The sequence below is a fragment of the Myotis lucifugus genome, unplaced genomic scaffold, assembly GCF_000147115.1.
Source record: "Myotis lucifugus unplaced genomic scaffold, Myoluc2.0 scaffold_21, whole genome shotgun sequence".
Taxonomy (NCBI): domain Eukaryota; kingdom Metazoa; phylum Chordata; class Mammalia; order Chiroptera; family Vespertilionidae; genus Myotis; species Myotis lucifugus.
Window position 1 is genome coordinate 9,316,865 of NW_005871069.1, and position 20,970 is coordinate 9,337,834.

General features: G+C 36.9%; 1 protein-coding gene across 7 annotated transcripts in view; it reads right to left on the reverse strand.

Moving 5' to 3' along the window:
- Nucleotides 1–20,970, reverse strand: part of XRN1 (5'-3' exoribonuclease 1) — a 203,556-nt gene that overhangs the window by 179,375 nt on the left and 3,211 nt on the right. For all 7 annotated transcript variants that reach the window (XM_014453186.2, XM_023751452.1, XM_014453187.2 and 4 more), the window contains exon 2: nt 8,953–9,185. In XM_014453186.2, coding sequence (XP_014308672.1) covers nt 8,953–9,185 — 233 coding nt within the window. The remainder of the gene's footprint in view (nt 1–8,952; nt 9,186–20,970) is intronic.

Sequence of the window (20,970 nt, forward strand, 5' to 3'; positions counted from 1 at the left end):
AAGACCACAAGGGGGTGCACCAAGAAAGCACCTTTATAATGCGGAGACAAAAAAACATGACAGAAATGGAGGATATAGAGCTAAAAAACGCAATTTTGAGGGCTTGCAATAAACTTGTGGAGAGCCTCACGAAAACTAATGAGACCCTCGATGCTATGATAAAGAAACAACTAGAAATTAAGCATACACGGACTGAAATAAAGAATATTACACCCAATAGCAGACCAGAGGAGCTCAAGAATCAAGCCAAAGATTTGAAATGCGAAGAAGCAAAAAACACCCAACCGGAAAAGCAAAATGAAAAAAGAATCCGAAAATAGGAAGATAGTGTAAGGAGCCTCTGGGACAGCTTCAAGCGTACCAACATCAGAATAATAGGGGTGCCAGAAGATGAGAGAGAGCAAGATATTGTAAACCTATTTTTAAGAAATAATGGCAGAAAACTTCCCCCACCTGGTGAAAGAAATGGACTTACAGGTATAAGAAGCGCAGAGAACCCAAACAAAAGGAATCCAAAGAGGACCACACCAAGACACATCATAATTAAAATGCCAAGAGCAAAAGACAAAAGAGAGAATCTTAAAAGCAGCAAGAGAAAGAAACTCAGTTACCTACAAGGGAATACCCATACGACTGTCAGCTGATTTCTCAACAGAAACTTTGCAGGCCAGAAGGGAGTGGCAAGAAATATTCAAAATGCTGAATACCAAGAACCTACAACCAAGAGTACTTTATCCAGCAAAGCTATCATTCAGAATTGAAGGTCAGATAAAGAGCTTCACAGATAAGGAAAAGCTAAAGGAGTTCATCACCACTAAACCAGTATTATACGAAATGCTGAAAGGTATCCTTTAAGAAGAGGAAGAAGAAAAAGGTAAAGATACAAATTGTGAACAACAAACATGCATCTATCAACAAGTGAATCTAAGAATCAAGTGAATAAATAATCTGATGTACAGAATGAACTGGTGATTATAATGAATCAGGGACATAGAAAGGGAATGGACTGACTATTCTTGGGGGGGGAAAGGGGAATGGGAGATGCGGGAAGAAACTGGACAAAAATCGTGCACCTATGGATGAGGTCAGTGGGTGGGGAGTGAGGGCAGAGGGTGGGGCGGGAACTGGGAGGAGAGGAGTTATGGGGGGGAAAAAAAGAGGAACAAATGTAATCTGAACAATAAAGATTTAAAAAAAAAACCAAAAAACAAAAAAGAAGTAAAAACAAAACAAAAAAAAAAAAAAAAGAAGGCCATTTAATAATACTAAAGGGATCAATACAACAACAAGACATAACTCTGGTAAACATATATACACCCAATACAGGAGCACCCAAATACATAAAAAAACTTCTGGAGGATATCAAGGGAGAGATTGACAGCAATACAGTTATAGTAGGGGACTTTAATACCCCACTAACACCACTGAACAAATCTTCTAAACAAAAAATCAGCAAAGAAACAGCAATCCTAAATGACTCACTAGATCAGATTGAATTAATAGACATCTTCAGAACATTTCACCCCAAAGCCACAAAATATACATTCTTCTAAAGGGCACATGAGTCATTTTCAAAGGTAGACCACATATTGGGACACAGGCAAAGTCTCTTCAAATTCAAGAAGACAGAAATCATATCAAGCATCTTCTCAGATCACAATGGCATAAAACTAGAAATCAACTACAATAAAAACAATTTAAAAAAATCAAACACCTGGTAGCATGCTAAATAGCATGCTACTAAACAATGATTGGGTTACCAAAGAGATTAAAGGAGAAATAAAAAGCATCATGGCAAGAAATGACAATGAAAACACAACAATCCAAAATCTATGGGATACAGTGAAAGCAGTCTTGAGAGGGAAGTTCATAGCTCTACAGGCCTACCTCAAAAAAACAAGAAAAAATGGAAATAAATTATCTAATCCTACAAATTAAAGAGTTAGAAAGAGAGCAACAAGAAAAGCCCAGCTTAAGCAGAAGGAAGGAAATAATAAAGAGCACAGGGGAGATAAACGACATAGAGACCAAAAATAAAAAAAACAAAAACAATACAAAAGATCAACAAAACCAAGAGCTGGTTCTTTGAAAGGATAAACAAGATTGATGAACCTCTAGCAAGGCTCACCAAGAAGCAAGAGAGAGGACCCAAATAAACAAAATCAGAAAGAGGTGAAATAACAACTGATCCCACAGAAATACAAACGATTATGAAAAAATACTATGAACAACTCTATTCCAAAAAAATTGACAACCTAGATGAATGGACATATTCTTAGAAAAATACAAGCTCCCAAAACTCAATTTAAGAAGAATCAAAAGACCTGAAAAGGCCGATAAGTACCAAAGAAATTGAAATAGTGATTAAAAATCTTCTAGGAAACAAACGCCCTGGTACGGACGGCTTTACAGGGAAGTTCTACCAAGCATAAAAGAAGAACTAAAACCTATCCTCCTCAGACTTTTCCAAAAATTCAAGAGGAAGGCACACTTCCAAGCTCTTTCTATGAAGCCAGCATTACCCTAATCCCAAAACCAGATAAAGATACCACAAAAAAAGAGTACAGGCCAATATCCTTGATGAACATAGATGCAAAAATCCTCACCAAAATTCTAGCAAATCGGATTCAGCATTACATTAGAAAGATCATACACCACGACCAAGTGGGATTTATTCTGGGGATGCAAGGATGGTACAATATCCACAAATCAATAAATGTGATACATCACATAAACAAACTGAGAGACAAAAATCACATAATCATATCAGTTGATGCAGAAAAAGCATTTGACAAAATCCAACACCCTTTCTTGATAAAAATTCTCAGCAAAGTGGGAACAGAGAGATCATACCTCAACATAATAAAAGCTCTATATGACAAACCTACAGCGAACATCATACTCAATGGGCAAAAACTAAACTCATTTCCCCTAAGAACAGGAACAAAACAGGGATACCCACTTTCACCACTCCTGTTCGACATAGTACTGGAAGTGCTAGCCACAGCAATCAGACAAGAAGAAGAAATAAAAGCATCCAAATTGGAAAAGAAGTAAAACTGTCCTTATTCACATATGACATGATACTGTATACAGAAAACTCCAAAAACTCCTAAAAAAATACTAGACCTAATAAATGAATTTGGAAATGTAGCAGGATACAAAATTAACACCCAGAAATCTATGGCCTTTTTATACACCAATAATGAACTCACAAAAAGAGAAATGAAAAAATAATCCCATTTACCACTGCAACAAAAAATTTAAGATACCTAGGAATAAACTTAACTAAAGAGGTAAAAGACCTGTACTCGGAAAACTACAGGACATTAAAAAAGAGATAGAGGAAGACATAAACAAATGGAAGAACATACCATGTTCATGTATTGTTAGAATCAACCTCATTAAAATGTCCATACTACCCAAAGCAATCTACAGATTCAATACAATCCCTATTAAAATACCAATGGCATATTTCAAAGATCTAGAACAAACTCTCTAAAAATTCATCTGGAATAAAAAATGACCCCGAATAGCTACAGCTATCCTGAGAAAGAAGAAAAAAGTTGGAGGGATCACAATATCAGATATCAAGCTATATTACCAAGCCACAGTTCTCAAAAGTGCCTGGTACTGGCACAAGAACAGACATATAGACCAATGGAACAGAACAGAGAACCCAGAAATTGACCCAAGCCATTATGCTCAATTAATATTTGACAAAGGAAGGAAGAGCATACAATGGAGTCAAAACAGTCTCTTTAATAAATGGTGCTGGGAAATTTGGTCAGATACATGCAAAAAACATGAAACTAGATCACCAACTTACACCATACACAAAACCAAACTCAAAATGGATAAAAGACTTGAATGTAAGATGGTAAATGATAAAAATCCTACAAGACTCCATAGGTAGCAAAATAGCAGACATATGTCATAGCAATATCTTTACCGACACAGCTCCTAGGGCAATGGAGACTAAGGATAAAATAAACAAATGGGACTACATCAAAATAAAAAGCTTCTGCACAGCAAAAGAAACGATCAACAAAACAATAAGAAAACCCACTGCATGGGAGAACATATTTGCCAATGCTAATTCAGATAAGGGTTTAATCTCCAAAATTCACAGAGAACCCATACAACTTAACAAAAGGAAGATAAACAATACAATCAAAAAATGGGCAAGGAACCTAAATAGACACTTTTCGAAATAGGACATAAATAAGGTCCAGAGACAGTTGAAAACATGCTCAAAGTCACTAATCATCCAAGAGATGCAAATCAAAACAACAATGAGGTACCATCTCACACCTGTCAGAATGGCTATCATCAACAAATCAACCAAGGACAAGTGCTGGCGAGGATGCGAAGAAAAAGGAACCCTCGTGCACTGCTGGTGGGAATGCAGACTGGTGCAGCCACTGTGGAAAACAGCATGTCGTTTCCTCAAAAAATTAAAAATGGAACTGCCATTTGACCCAGTGATCCCACTTCTAGGAATATATCACAAGAAAACAGAAACACCAATCAGAAAGGATATATGCACCAGTCTGTTCATAGCAGCACAATTTACAATAGCTAAGATTTGGAAAGAGCTAAGTGCTCATCAGCAGATGAATGGATAAAAAACTATCTACACAATGGAATACCACTATGCTGCTAAAAAACTAGGAACTTTTACCATTTGCAACAACATGGCTGGAACTGGAGAGCATTATGCTAAGTGAAATAAGCTAGTCGGATAAAGATAAATATCACATGATCTCACTCACAAGTGGGATATAATGATCAACATAATTTGATGAACAAGAATAGATCCAGAGACAAATGGTATGGGGGGGGGGGCGCTGAAGAGCAACCAAAGGACTTGTATGCATGCATATTAGCATAACCAATGGACACAGACACTGGGGCGGTAGGGGCTTGCCTGGGTGGGAATGGCTGGGGGAGTGGGGTCAATTGGGGAAAATGGAGACATATGTAAAACTTCAGACAATAAATAAATAAAATTTTAAAGAAAGAATTAAAAAAAAAGAATTTTTAAGAGATTGGATAAAGAGAAATGAAGAACAGGAAGAATTCCAAATTGCTCTTGGACTTTTGGGTTGAGCAGCTACTTGCATGGTGTTGTCATTCACTAAAACAGGCAAGATAGCCCAACCGGTGTTGCCCAATGGTTAAGCATTGACCTATGAACCAGGAGGTCACAGTTCGATTCCTGGTCAGGGCACATGCCAGGGTTGTGAGCTTGGTCCCCATTAGGGCGTGTGCAGGAGGCAACATATTGATGAGATGATTCTCTTTCATCACTGATGTTTCTCTCTTTCCCTTTCTCTCTGAAATCAATAAAAACTTTAAAAAAAGAAAAAGGCAAGACAGAATGAAGGCAGTTTTGAGGCATAGAGGAGTTCAGTTCTGAACATGTTAAACCTGAAATGTACCTTTGGTATCCAAAAGGAAACATTTTGCAGGAATATGGATATATAGAGAGCTCTGGAGAGTTATCTACCAGAAAGATACATTTGGGAGTCCTCAGTACAGATACAGTAATTAGTCATTGGATAAGATCACTTAGGACCCAGGATAGAACCTTAAGAAACATCAATATTTAAGAACAAGCAGAGGAAGAGAGGATAATAATAAGACTAATAAGGTGCAGTCAGTGTGTGGTTACATGACAGAAAGGAAGTTCAAAAAAGAAAGGTCAACTCTGTTAAAATACTGTAGAAAAATGAAGTAATGTACAGAGTTATTTAGATTTCCCTATAAGGATTCTACTAGTAATCTTGTTAGTCTCAGTGGAATGGGGGGAATGAAAGCCAGAGAGAGCAGATTTTAAAGTGAGTTAGAGATGTGGATAGATTATGATTAAAGATTATCGCCGAAACCGGTTTGGCTCAGTGGATAGAGCGTCGGCCTTCGGACTGAAAGGTCCCGGGTTCGATTCCGGTCAAGGGCATGTACCTGGGTTGCGGGCACATCCCCAGTAGGAGATGTGCAGGAGGCAGCTGGTCGATGTTTCTCTCTCATCGATGTTTCTAACTCTCTATCTCTCTCCCTTCCTCTCTGTGAAAAATCAATAAAATATATTAAAAAAAAAAAAGATTATGAATGGAGAAAGTAGTCGCTGTGGAGAATGAGAAACTGCTAAGTGGGGGATTTGGGGCACTTGGAGCACTCGATGCCAGCGCAGCACTTAGTAAATGTGTTTGGTGGTGATGGTGAATTGGCCCTCAGCATCCATTCTATTCCTACTTTGTCTTCTAATACTGGAGAGGTTGGAAAGCTAAAAAAATTAAACTCTTGTGCTTTCCTGCAGTGAGGTTTCTAGACATTACTTAGATTTTATCAGTCAAATGCCTCCAAAACGGTTTCGAAGGTAGAAGTGAGATACTAGAGTAGTGTGCATGTGTGTGGGGTGTTTCATCAGTATAAGAGACCTCAATATTCAGCGGCTTAGTAGGTGCTGAAAAGCAAGGTACTGGGCATCTGCTTTTTGCTACAGATGGAGCAGGTGCTCTAGAGCTAACAGATTCAGTGTTAGCGTCTTGATTACTGAATTTTAACCAAAGCAATGTATTCTTGGAGCCAACAGCTCAGGTGGTAGTTTGTTAATCTCTGAAACACAATAAAGGTGTAAGTAAGTTCCTGGAACCACCTTTTCTGGTGGGGCCTCTGAACTCACCTTCGTCAAAGTGGTAGCAGCAGTGCCACCTACTGGTGGGTCAATTGTATGGTGTGTTCTGGAAATCATTCTTGAATGTTCACCTAGATTCTCACCCTTTCTTAGAACAATTTTTATAGGCACCTAATTCTATTATAGACCTTTCTGCTTAAAATAGCTAGAATTCTATTACCTGCAACTGAATACTGACTGATACAATGGGCTTATATAACTCATTCTCAACACTACATTTTCTAGCCCAGTAGTTCCCCAAAACTAGTTTAACATATACCAGGGGAGTCTAGTAAAAATGGTTTCCAGGGCCCAATTTTTAGAGATTCAGGTTAAAAAAGTCTTAGATGGTATTTGAGAATCTACATTGTAGTAAGAGATGGTCCTTGTGTTCAAAGATTTCAGAGTTCCATTATCTTCAGTATTTTTTCTCTTTTGATATTTAAATCAGTACTTTTGGCCATCCTCCTCCCAAGTTCCTTGATGATTTCCACATTTGATTCTACTGGTGCCCTTTGGACTACTTTACTTGCCACAGTGTTGAAAGGATTCATTATGCTAATTATCCATTAAATATGCTAAACTCAGGGTTTCTTTCCTTCAATTCCAATAACCCTCTTAACTTTACTTCTGCTACTCACAAACAAGGACACAGCATGCTCTCATTGTTATTCAGAAATATTTCACAGGTCCAGGATTTTGACTTTTAAACCCTCTCTGTGTGTATAACCTCTTTTCATCCTTTTACTTCTACAATCCAACTCACAGGGCTGTTAATACAGGGTGGGGCAAAAGTAGGTTTACAGTTCTGAGTATGCAAAACAGTTTATTGTTGTATTATTATTTATTAAGGTATCATTTTCCATAGAAACAATGCAAAACACAGTTTATTGTTCTATTATTTATTAATGTATTATTTTCCATAGAAACAACTGTAAACCTACTTTTGCCCCACCCTGTACATCAAATGTCCTAACTCAGACCTAGTTTCACCTGACCTGGAGTCATGCTCAGTCAGCAGCTAGCCCAGAATCTAGGCATTCAACAAATGTTTGTTGAATTAAATTAAAATAGCAATGATATTCTGATAAGAACAATCTCTCAGATCATTCTGCAGTTTCCTAGCTCAAGGCATAATACTATAGAAGCTTTCTCTGCTACTACCATTTGCAAATTATCAGTAAAGTGTTTGAAAAATTTGTGAGGGAACAACAGAATAACTTTATAGAGCCCAACATAGGTGTTAGACATGAGCAGAGCAAGGATGATGGGTCAGGTATAGAAACTCACCAGGGCAGAAAGCCCCGGATGCCTTACAAGGGGCAAAACTGGGAAAACAAGAACCTTGCCTAGCATATTACTGGTCAGGCAGTTTAGACCCCTGACCTTTTCCTCCCTAGAGATAACATCTAGGTCTCAATTATATCTCAGCTCCAGGCCCCGAAAAGCAGCAAAACCAGACAAGTGATGCCTTGGCTGCCTCAGGACCCCTTGCCCTGGCACCAACCAATCAGTAGAGACCACAACCCTGAAAGAGCACACTTGGAAAGCTAATGTATATTCTATTAAGACCCTCCCATAAGGTTTCCACCCGCAAGGAAGATAAATAGACTCAGGACAAAGGACCCAGGTGCACTCTCTTTCTCCAAGGAGCACACACTTGCCCATTTGCCCACAGGCACGTATCCCCCAACCTCTGAGGGCAAATGGGCAAGGGATCCCATGAGACCTGCAACCAGGAGAGCAATGGGAAGCAGCAGCTCATCCCAGGCTAACCCCTGAACCTGTCTCCAAAGCCCCCTTTTCTCTGACTTCTCAGTGAGCCAAAGCAGCCCAGGCTAAGCTTTCCTGTTGCTTCTTCTATGCCCTTCTTTGTTTCAGTGTCCTAAGTACATTTTTGCTGCTATCATGGACCCAATACCCTTTGGCTCAGCTCTGTGTAGCCCTTTCATTTGGATATCCCCATTCCCCAACCCCTTTTCCTTAAATAAATTCAATTTTTCTTTATTCACCACCTGAGATAGCTATTTAGCCTACCTGCACACCACAGATTTTAACCTTTCAACAGCTTTGAGAAATGACACTTCACTTGAATTACTAATTTGTTTACTTAATTGATAAAATGTTACATTATAATTATAGTTTCATTTCTGGAGAAATTTAAGCAGAAAAGAAACATGAACAGAAGATACATTGTGTTAAGTCAGTTATCATTAAAATAATATATTTTATTAATCTAAATAGTATCCTAAAATAAGACATGAATGTTTTACCTAAAACGCCTTCCACGCTGCTGGTTCATTTTTGCTCGAGGAGCCACACCATCAACAGCCATAAAAAACACTTTCCTAGGTTTAATAATGCGAAACAACACTTCCAAGTAGTGAAAAATATCAGTAAAAATTTTATCATCTGAAATTCTGAAGTGAACATCATCATCATTAGGATGGGAACACTGATGTATAATTCCATTCATATCCAGATACAAGTTGTCAAATTCAGGTATCTAAAAAAAAAATGATGAAGATCATTATTACAATTATAATCAACCATGGATATTTAAGAGGCTGGACAAAGCAGCCAATAAAAAGCAGGATATTGGGGCATTCTTATTATATAAAAACAGTGAACAACCACATTTGAATAAAGAAAGTAAAGGGAAAAAAACAGAAGCACTGGTAAGATGGAGACATATTATATGGTTATGTGCATAATGTAGCAATAGCTTGATCAAAGTTACTGTCAGGAAATATCTATTTAAAATAAGATAACCTGGGAAAACACCATAAAAAGTGCTTGGTTCATTTGGTACTCAAAATATTAGTTTCTTTTCTTCCTACTGTTTGACATTAACTCTCAAAACCTCTATTTTCTCTAAGAATGGATAATTACTGTAATGCCCATTTATATAAAAAGGCTGTGTGTACATGATTATGAAAAGGTTTTACAAATGATTTAAAGCTTTACTGTATATTTGGTTTCACTAAAATAGAGTCACTAATTTGGGTATATTATTTTATTAAATTTATTTTTGGTTACATAAATTTATTTTTCCTCTGTTTATATGTCTGGAACAAGAAAACACTACTGAAAAAAATATACATTTACCAAGAACTAAAATGGACATAACTTAATACCTGCAACATCTAGTGTAATTAAATAATTTTTATAGTCTGTATTACATACTAAAGAAAAGTGTTTTGAATTTTCAAGCTTAATAGACTTTCCTTGTGTAAACTTAATGAGAACCATCTCTGAAACAGTTATTCAAGTTTTACCATATGCACAGGTAACAATACATTTTCCTATTATTGAGAAAATGACATACCTTTGAGTTTTTGGTTTTGTTTTTTTTATTGGGGAGGGGTGTTGTGAAAAGTTTTGGCCTCTTAATCAATAAAACTATAAAATATTTCAGTAAAAACGCACTTGTGCTGAAGACCACATAAAAAATTTAAATGCCCTTACTGAATAACAGACTCAACTGAAATGACTTATTATAATAATGAGATTTTAAAAGTAAATTAAAGATTTACTGTTTCAAAAAATCTGAAAACCCTCAATCAAAATATATATGTGATCTTTTTTAAGGAGGTGGGAGTACTTTATAAAATGATTACAAAGTTTCCCTAGGAGAATAAACATACAAAGAATATTAAAAAGAAGAATAATAAAGAAAAATCCGTTCTCTATATTAAAAATTATAAGACCATATGATTGAACCACATAGTTTAGAAGCAGTCTAAGTGTACATAGAAATTTCGTACATAAGAGGCATTTCAAGTCTGAAAGAAAGAAATGGGGGCACCTAGGCAAACCTAGTAAACAAAGGTATCTCACTGTATAACGAAATAAATTCCATAAGGATTAGACATTTTAATTTGAGAAATAAAAGTAAAAAACTATATACAAGTATTTTGGAAATGTTAGGGTGGGGAAATCCAGAAATAAAAAACCAAACAGATGGTGGACTTGGCTATATAAAAATATATTTTTAAATCTATAGGGTTAAAAAAAAAGAGCCATAAAAAAGTTTAATTGAATATAACAAAATGCAGGAAGTGCTTGCAAATTAGGACAAAGTCAATATTCCTAACATACAAAAATCCTCAAATATAAATAAGGAAAAGAGCAAAGTTTAAAAGTAAGAATAGAAAATGCAAAGCAATGCAAAAAGGAACACAAATTGCTAAAAAACATATGAAAAGATGTTCAACATCCCCAAATTTCAAATTAAACTGACACATCATTTTTTCCTATCATGTTAGCGAAGATCAGTAAGATTGCTACCCATTATTGGTAAGGTTTGGGGAAATGCATAGTTCATATGTTATTATGGAGTGCCAGAGGAGAAGAGAGAAAGCAAGATATTGAAAACCTATTTGAAGAAATAATGACAGAAAACTTCCCCTACGTGGTGAAAGAAAGAGACTTACAATTCCAGGAAGCACAGAGAGTCCCAAATAAGAGGAACCCAAAGATGTCCACACCAAGACACATCATAAATAAAATGTCAAGGATTAAAGACAAAGAGAGACTCTTAAAAGCAGCCAGCAAGAAAAAAGCAGTTATTTACCTACAAGGGAGCACCCATATGACTCGAAGTATGCACATCTTTGACCCAGGATTTCTACTATTGAAAATTTATCCTGGGACATAATCATAAATTTGCATAAAGATATAAGTACAAAAATATTCATGTCAGTATTGCTCAGAAAAGATAAAAACTGAAAACCATTGAAAGGCCTCATAGAAAAGTGAAGATGGCATGGACACAGACAACAGTATGGTTGACTGCCAGAGGGATGGGAGGGTGTGGGAGTTAGGAGAGGATAAAGGGGGAATAAATGGTGATGGAAGAAGACTTGACTTGGGATGGTAAACACACAATACAATATACAGACGATGTATTGTAGAATTATATGCCTGAAACCCATATAATTTTATTAACCAATGTCACCCCAATAAATTCAATTTAAAAAAAAAGAAAATTGATGATGATACATCCATTCAATGGAATACTCCACAATCCTATATAATAAAAGCCCAATATGCTAAGTGTCCAGTAGTCCGTTCAACCAATCAAAGCGTAATATGCTAATGATATGCTAAGGCCGCTCAAATGCTCACTGTGACCTGCAATGACCAACAGGGGGCAGACGCTCCGACTGGTAGGTTAGCTTGGTGCTAGGGTCTGGCCAGTCGGGACTGAGTGAGATGGGCCGGACATGCCCTGGCGCCCTCCCACAGTCCCTCCCTGGTTGGCCAACCTCTTGCGTCCCTCCTCGGCCCCAATCGTGTACTGGTGGGGTCCCTCGGCCTAGCCTGCGCCCTCTCGCAATCCGGGACCCCTTGGGGGATGTAGGAGAGCTGGTTTCAGCCCAATCCCACAGGCCAGGCTGAGGGACCCCACTGGTACACAAATTCGTGCACCAGGCCTCTAGTTATAAATTATAATACAGATGGTCAAGTGACAAGAAAAGTAGTCATAAAATAGCAAGTATATTATTATCCCATTCATATCTACATATGTATTTTGCATAGAGAAGAAAGAGGTATACAAAAACAAGATGATAGAATTTCAGTTGCTTTTACTTTCCTCTAATAGTTTTTAAACCTTTCTGTATTAATACAAATTTTTACATAATGAGCACATATTACCTTTATAATCTGGAAAAAAACACTATAATTTTCTTTTTAGAAAAAAAATTTAAAATTCTCTTTAAGATTAGTAAGAAAGATACAGAATGATTAACTAATCATCAGCTAATGCAGTAAAGAAAATGAGAACTTCCTAAACCCTCTCATTTCACACACACAAGCATCAATAAACCCTACTTTTTTATTTAAAAAAAAGAAAAGAAAATGAGAACATGCAGGAGAATAACTAGAAACTATAATAAAAATTTCAAGGTTATCTTATACTTTGCCCTCTTCCTCAACCCCATATCTAATTAGTTTCTGTGTTTTTTTTAAATTTAACATCCCAAATGTTTCTGCAATCTTACCCTCCTATCCATTCACGTTGTTTCAGGCAATCTCATCTTTTTCTCCATCCTGCTTCCCCATCTCGGCTTAAGGACCTCAGTTTTCCAACTGGACTGCTTTCTTACAGTTTTCTCTCTCACCAGTTCAGCCATTTTCCTAAAACATAATCTGATCATGTTGCTTTCTTACTTAAACCCACATGATACTACAAACCCTTAATACCATGAAAGGTCCTGTATGATTTGGGTGCTATCTTTCCAACCAATACCATATGCTTTCCAATTTCCACATATATCCTACAAGCTAACTGCAGTGAAGTAGAGAGCCCTACACGTGCTAGGCTATTTCAAACCTCTGTGACTTTACAGATGTTCCTACTACCAGAAATTCTTTTCTTTCCTACTTGCTCCTCCCTCCCTGACCTTGAATCAGCTTTCAAGATCCAGCTCAGGTATCTTTGTCTGGAAGCTTTCCCTTCCTCACCCAAAGGGAAACGATGCTCCTTTCTTTATGTTGTATCTTACTTGATTTTGTGTTCCCAATAAATACAAGAATGCCAGGCACATATTAGGTGCTCTACCCATCAAATGTCTGTCCTTTCCTGCTGAACTGTAAAATTCCTCAAAGCAAGGTCTTTGATTTGGTCATGTTTAGAACTCTTGGCACAATGCCTGACACAAAGTAGTAAATAAAAAATGATTAAAAGTCTAATATGCTAAGTGTCCAGTCGACAGTTCAACCAATCAAAGTGTAATATGCTAATGATATGCTAAGGCTGCTCAACCGCTCGCTATGATGTGCACTGACCACCAGGGGGCAGACGCTCAATGCAGGAGCTGCCCCCTGGTGGTCAGTGCGCTCCCACAAGGGGAGTGCTGCTCAGCCAGAAGCCAGGCTCATGGCTGGCGAGCTCTCCTGCCTCCGCGGCAGCACTAAGGATGTCCGACTGCTGGCTTAGGCCCACCTCCGGAGGGCTCCCAGAATGCAAGAGGGCACAGGCCGGGCTGAGTGAACCCCCGCCAAGTGCACAAATTTTGTGCACCGGGCCTCTAGTAAATTAATAAACAAATAAAGCTTCCCTTTACTGAATATGATAGTACATGTAGCCTTCACCATTCACTTAGAATACACGTTCATGCTGCTTTCAATTGTAGTTATGTATTGAATTAACATCTTGGCATCTAATTTTCTCAAAACACTAGTTTCCTTTTGTTAGTATAACTTTGTATCCTACTTTTTGTCCTTGCAAAATGCCTTTTACATAAAGACAGTATCTATTTGACTGATTAAAAGAACTGTTAACAATTATTTTTCTCTAGCTCTTTAATACTATTTATCTTAAACAATCCCAAAGTTTTGTTGCTTCAATTAGTTTTTAATATTCTATGTTTTAAGACATACTAAAACACCATACATATTTTAATAAACTTTCAATACACAATATTTTATATGCTACGTATGTTTTACAGATTATGTAATAAGCTGTACTTAAAAAATTCATTCACTCAATAAATACTTACTGAAGACCTATTATGTGCCACACATTGTGCTTGGGTCTGGGAAATACAATAAATATAGTAGTATAGCGAATAGAACAAAGGATAAGACAGATAAGCTCCCTATGCAAGAGCAATACTTTAAAATAGAAATGCCAATTTATGTTCCTTGTAATTTGAAAATTTAGGTTTTCACAGTCAAGAAACCATTTTTAGCAAAATGTATAAAAGACAGGTTTTAAAAATACAGGCTCTAGCACAACAATGCGAATGAACTTAATTAAGTGTACAGTGCTGAACTGTACACTTAAAAGTGGGTAAAGTTGCACAGCCAGTGTTGCTCAGTGGTTGGGCGTCAACCTATGAACCAAGAGGTCATGGTTCAATTCCTGGTCAGTTCGATTCCTGGATCGGGGCACATGCCCAGGATGCGGGCTCAGTTCCTGGTGGGAGGCATGCAAGAGGCAGCTGATCGATGATTCTCTCTCATCATTTATGTTTTAATCTTTCTCTCCCTCTCCCTTCCTCTCTGAAATCAATAAAAATATACATATATATTTTTAAAAATGGGTAAAGTGGCAGATGTTATGTTATGTATATTTTACTACAATTTTTTAAAGTACAGGTTCTAGAGTATACTTTATCAAGAGAAAACTATATGGCTCCTAAAGGTGTCGAAATTGTTGGGGATGGGGGGGGACTGCAGGGTACATAATAAGGTGCTACAGTACATAAACAGATAGATGGTATAGCTGTGGTATTAAAATTTCATGGCATGAAGCGGGGAGGAGGTGAGTAAGAAAAAAAAAAAAAAGTCTAAAGAGCCACATGGAGGAGGGGCAATGATAAAAGAAAGGTTGAGAAGCACTATTCTGGCCCTGGCCATGTGACACAGTGGGTTGGAACATTGTCCCTACACCAAAAAGGTTTGATCCTCGTTGGCCCACATACCTGGGGGGCTGTTTCTTTCCCGGGTCAGGGGGGTGCGGGGGGCACCCGGGAAAGGTTTCTTCTTTCTTTTTCTTTCTCTCTCTCTCTCTCTCTCTCTCTCTCTCTCTCTCTCTCTCTCTCTCCCCCCCCCCCCCCCCCCCTTTTTCCTCCCTGTCTAAAAAAAAAAATCAATAAAAACATATCCTGGGTGAGGATTAAAAAAGGAAAAAAAAAAAAAGAAACACTATTCTGCAGCAATTCTGCTTAGTTTCAAATTCAGCTCCAACACTTACTTTACTAGCTATGGAGCAATGTATTTTGGGTAAGTAACTCAATCCTTTTGTGAATCAGCTTTCTATGCTACAAAAGGGAGATAATTCTAAGATTGCTATGATTAAATAAGTGAATGCATATAAAACACTTAAAACAGTGTTCAGCACATGGCAAGTGCTTAACAAATATTAGCTATTATAATAGCACTGCACTGGATCATAATCACAAAGATTATGCTCTAAGAGTTTATAATTGTAATTATATGTTTTGTAAGGGTTAAGTTTTCATTAAATATATATGTTCCTCATAAGAATCTCTAGTTTTTATTTTATCTATGTTATTCATTAAATCAGCAAACATTAACTGAACAACTGCTATCTGCCAGACACTATGAAAGAAATGAACCACATAAGAAAGAGTTCATGCTCTCAGGTATAATAAAGTGAAGGAAGACAGACAGGAAAACCAAAAGCAACAATACTGTGCACCTTTCTGCATAAGACAAAGACTGGTAAAGTATGAAGGAGTCAAGCGCTTTCTTGAGGAGGAGACTGGGAAGGAGGAGGTGAATACCAGATGGAGAAGAAAAGGTCTTTCCAGGAGAAACTACAGGAATAAAGGCACAGAGGCATGCAATACATGTATTTGGGAAATGAATTAGTTAGGAGAACCATAGCATAGGGATATGTGGGAAAAGGGCAGGTGACCAGAACACAGAAATCGACCCAAGCCACTATGCTCAATTAATATTTGACAAAGGAGGCAAGAGCATACAATGGAGTCAAGACAGTCTCTTCAATAAATGGTGTTGGGAAATTTGCAAAAAAATGAAACTAGATCACCAACTTACACCATACACAAAAACAAACTCAAAATGGATAAAGGATTTAAATGTAAGACGGGAAACCATAAAAATCCTACAAGACTCCATAGGCAGCAAAATAGCAAACATATGTCGTAGCAATATCTTTACTGACACAGCTCCTAGGGCAGTGATGGCGAACCTATGCCACGCGTGTCAGAGGTGACACGCGAACTCATTTTTTTGGTTGATTTTTCTTTGTTAAATGGCATTTAAATATATAAAATAAATATCAAAAATATAAATCTTTGTTTTACTATGGTTGCAAATATCAAAAAATTTCTATATGCGACACGGCACCAGAGTTAAGTTAGGGTTTTTCAAAATGCTGACATGTCGAGCTCAAAAGGTTCGCCATCACTGTCCTAGGGTAATGGAGACTAAGGAGAAAATAAACAAATTGGACAACATCAAAATAAAAAGCTTCTGCACAGCAAAAGAAACCATCAACAAAACAACAAGAAAGCCCACTGCATGGGAAAACATATTTGCCAATGTTATTTCAGATAAGGGTTTAATCTCCAAAATTTACAGAGAACTCATACAGCTTAACAAAAGGAAGATAAACGATATAATCAAAAAATGGGCAAAGGACCTAAATAGACATCTTTTGAAAGAGGACATACAGAAGGCCAAGAGACATATGAAAACATGCTCAAAGTCACTAATCATCCAAGAGATGCAAATCAAAACGACAATGAGGTACCACCTCACACCTGTCAGAATGGCTATCATCAACAAATGACAAGTGCTGGAGAGGATGTGAAGAAAAAGGAAACGTCGTGCACTGTTGGTGGTGCAGCCACTGGGGAAGACAGTATGGACTTATCTCAAAAGTTAAAAATGGAACTCCCATTTGACCCAGTGATCCCACTTCTAGGACTATATCCCAAGAAACCAGAAACACCAATCAGAAAGGATATATGCGCCACTCTGTTCACAGCAGCACAATTCACCATAGCTAAGATTTGGAAACAACCTAAGTGCCCATCAACAGATGAATGGATTAAAAAACTGTGGTACATCTATACAATGGAATACCACTACGCCGCTATAAAAAAGAAGGAACTTTTAGCATTTGCAACAGCATGAATGGAACTGGAGAGCATTATGTGAAATAAGCCAGTCAGAGAAAGATAAATATCACATGATCTCACTCATATGTGGGATATAATGATCAACATAATTTGATGAACAAAAATAGATCCAGAGACAAATGGCAGGGGAGGGGGGGGGGGTTAGAGAGCAACTAAAGGACTTATATGACAGACACTGGGGTGGTGGGGGCTTGCCTGGGGTGGGAATGATTGGGGGGATGGGGGGGGTGAATTTGGGGAAAAGGAGACATATGTAAAACTTAAGACAATAAAAAAAATCAATAAACAATTTTAAAAAATAAAGAGGGTAAGACTCTGTTCTTTGAAATAGGAAGAGTTATGATCTATAGTTTGGTTACCTCACCTTCTTTCTTTTTTCTAGTATTAGCAGCCATTGATGCTTAACCCTTTGCAGTCCAATGTTATTTTTGGAATTCAAACAGTATGGTCCAAATTAATTGATGGGATTGAATGTTGAACTTTTTAATGTTCTTATTGCTCGACGTTGGACCTGCTCCTAGCGCCTGGTCTGTCGAGTCAGCCTCGAGGTTGGACCGAAAAGGGTTAATGCCTATTTCTATTAATTCACTTGAGGTTGAAAAATGGTGATAGTCTATCATTTCTTTTTTATCATTTGGAATAGTTTTATAAAGAGACCATTTTAGCATTTGGTTACCCAATGGTACAAGAAAGGTAGAACAAATGCTTAATTTTTCCCCCTTATCGGTTTTCAAGATTAGGAACAGTCCCTATCACCTTTGGAAGAGAACCCCTTTTTTTGAATACCATTATGAATTAAAAAAGGATTTAAGCATATTTGATGGGTTTTAATACACTGATTTATTATTGTTGAGACTCAAAATTGTCCCACTTGGGGACACTATAAGCCTCTTACAGTTGTCTCTTCAAAACCTTTGCATGTTCCTAGTAGTCTTTATTAGCATCTTTGCTATATGGTATGAAAATTTCCAGGCCCACTAGAATACTTCCTGACTGACCTAGAATCTGTCATTTCTCCAACAAATCCTGATTTCTGTTAGTGAGCAAGGGTATTTCAAAACCATACCTGGGCACTAAGGATATATATTACCACTGGATTGATCATTGTTTTTAAGCTTGTTCCATGGACATAGGGACAACAGAGGGACAGAGCTAGGAAATTTACACATGCATGTGTATGTCTCATAAGTTCATACTGATACTTCCAAATTCAAATTCAAGACTACAGAGTTTTTACTTAACGTTTTCTATATTACATCTGTAACTATTTTACACACCAAGAATCTTGGCTGTCAATGAATCAAGAGATAATAGAATTAAAATACACTATATTAGGCATTTACCATATCACCCAAATGGATTTCAAAAAAACAACATTAATATCACCACCACTATTGAGTATTGTTAATGTAAATTTTTTTGCATAAGTTTTCCCCATTTTCCCCATCCCCATTTACTTTGTAGTTGTGCTATCTATATACTGTCAGAGCATATAGCTATTATAGTAAACCCTCGATTTTGTGGACTTCAATTTAATGGACTTCAAATTTAATGGACAAAATTTCTGGTCCATATGTCACATGTGAAAATTAACACCGTGTTAATTTTAAAATGCTTTTAATCAAGATTTGCTTATAATTAAATTACAGGCTTTTTTGATTATTAATCACACTTATTTTTAACTAATTTTAGCGAATAGGCCATATGTTGGAAAAAACACTAATTTCGCTTATGATATAAATAAATATTACATATCTACAACTATAGTCTACATATTTAAATCCAAGAGTCACCCTGTAAATGTTCGAGGAATGATCAGCACGTGATCACCTGCATTACATGTGGTAATTGGTTCTGTTGTCACTTGGCCTGACTTTCTGCAGCAGTTTTAACTCTTTCCAGTTGATGTTCCCAGTACGCTAAGCCACGCCCCAGCCGTGTGCATTTGTTTACTCAAGGGGACTGGTGAATGCAGGCATCTACTAGACCTATTCAGCATAAATTTAAAATTACAGTATACATAGAAAAATTTTCTATGAAATTCAACTTTTCATACATATTTAATACTACACAAATGTGTCGATATAAGTAAAAACAGATTTACTAATTTGTCAATTTTTTAACATATGCTATGGAAACCCTACATTATATAACGGACTTTAGGCTTTAATGGACACCCTCTTGCCCGAATTAGTCCATTATATTGAGGTTTTACTGTATATACTAAACTTTCTCCGTCAACTCTTGTTTTATTTTCATTCTTCAGGTAACCATATTTAATGTTCACCACTGGTCCTTCGATTATGTCTCCCTGGTCATTTTGTCTGAAGCTCATTCTCTAGATTCCTCAAGGAAGTACTCAAAGGAACAATATTCCCTGAACCACCATACACTGATAGCAGTTTATTAGGTAATTCTGTCTGTGCAAAAGTCAGTTGAATATCATGTAACTCCAGTTTCTTCTAGCATAAAAACTGTGATGAAAACCTAATTTTCTTTTCCTTGTAAGTCATGTGTTCTTTTCTTCTAAATACCCAAAGCTTATTTTTTCCTTTAAAGTCAAGTAACTTTACTAGAATAGGTCTTGGTGTTGGTCATCTGAAACAATATTCTCAGACACCTGGTATATTCTTTCAACATGCAATTTCAAATATATATATCTTAATTTCAGAAAAGTTTTCTTTAACTCTAGTTTTAGTATTTATTGTTATATTGCTTTCATTTCCTTTTTCAGAAACCTCTATTATTTGTCTTTATTACTTTCTCTTGAAACTTATTTTATCTTTTAAATTTTCTTCTTTTTCACCTTTTGTGTTTTCCTGATGGCATCATTTGCTCTTGCCTATTTTAGGCTTCATTTCTGAAATAATTTTTTCATTTACGTCTATTTTTCCCTAGGTTCTGTCACCTTATTCCAGAATTTTCATAATGACTTATGTTGTTTTTTCAAGGCTTATATAATTTTCTTAGTGCCTTTTAGCTCATTCTGAAATTGTAGGTTATTGTTTTGGTTTGTTTTGTGTACTCCTTCTATTATAAGCTTTTATTGTCTATAGGGAATTCAGTTCCTTTTTTTCCCTATAATAATTTTGCATGCTATTTGACCTTGATACATTTCAATTATTCACTTTTATGTAAATTTAATTTTCTTGAACTTTTAGAATAAGGGGATTCTGGAAAGCTTTAACTTCATAAAGCTCCCTCTTCTCCTGTTTGGGGTTTGGTTGGTGGTTTGTTTCTAAGATTTCTTTTTTTAAAATGCTCACCTGAGGATATACTTATTGATTTTAAAGAGAGAGAGGGAGAGAGAAAAATACTGATGTCAGAGAGAAACACTGACCAGTAGCTCAACCTGGGATCAAACCCAAAACCTAGGCATGTGCCCTGAGTGGGAATTGAACCTGCGACCTTTTGGTGTACAGGACAATACTCCAACGTAGCCACAGAGGCATGGCTCCAAGATTTCTTTGACTCTGTACCCTCTCACTTTTATTTGACCCTCATCTTTTATCTCTAATTGGACCCTTTTTCTTATAAACTTACTTAGAGGCCCCAATACAAGAAATTTGTGTAAAAGCAAGCCTATCCTTCCCCCTGGTGCCGAAAACAGGCTTCCCTATGGAAAAGGGAACGGGCTTTCCTTCA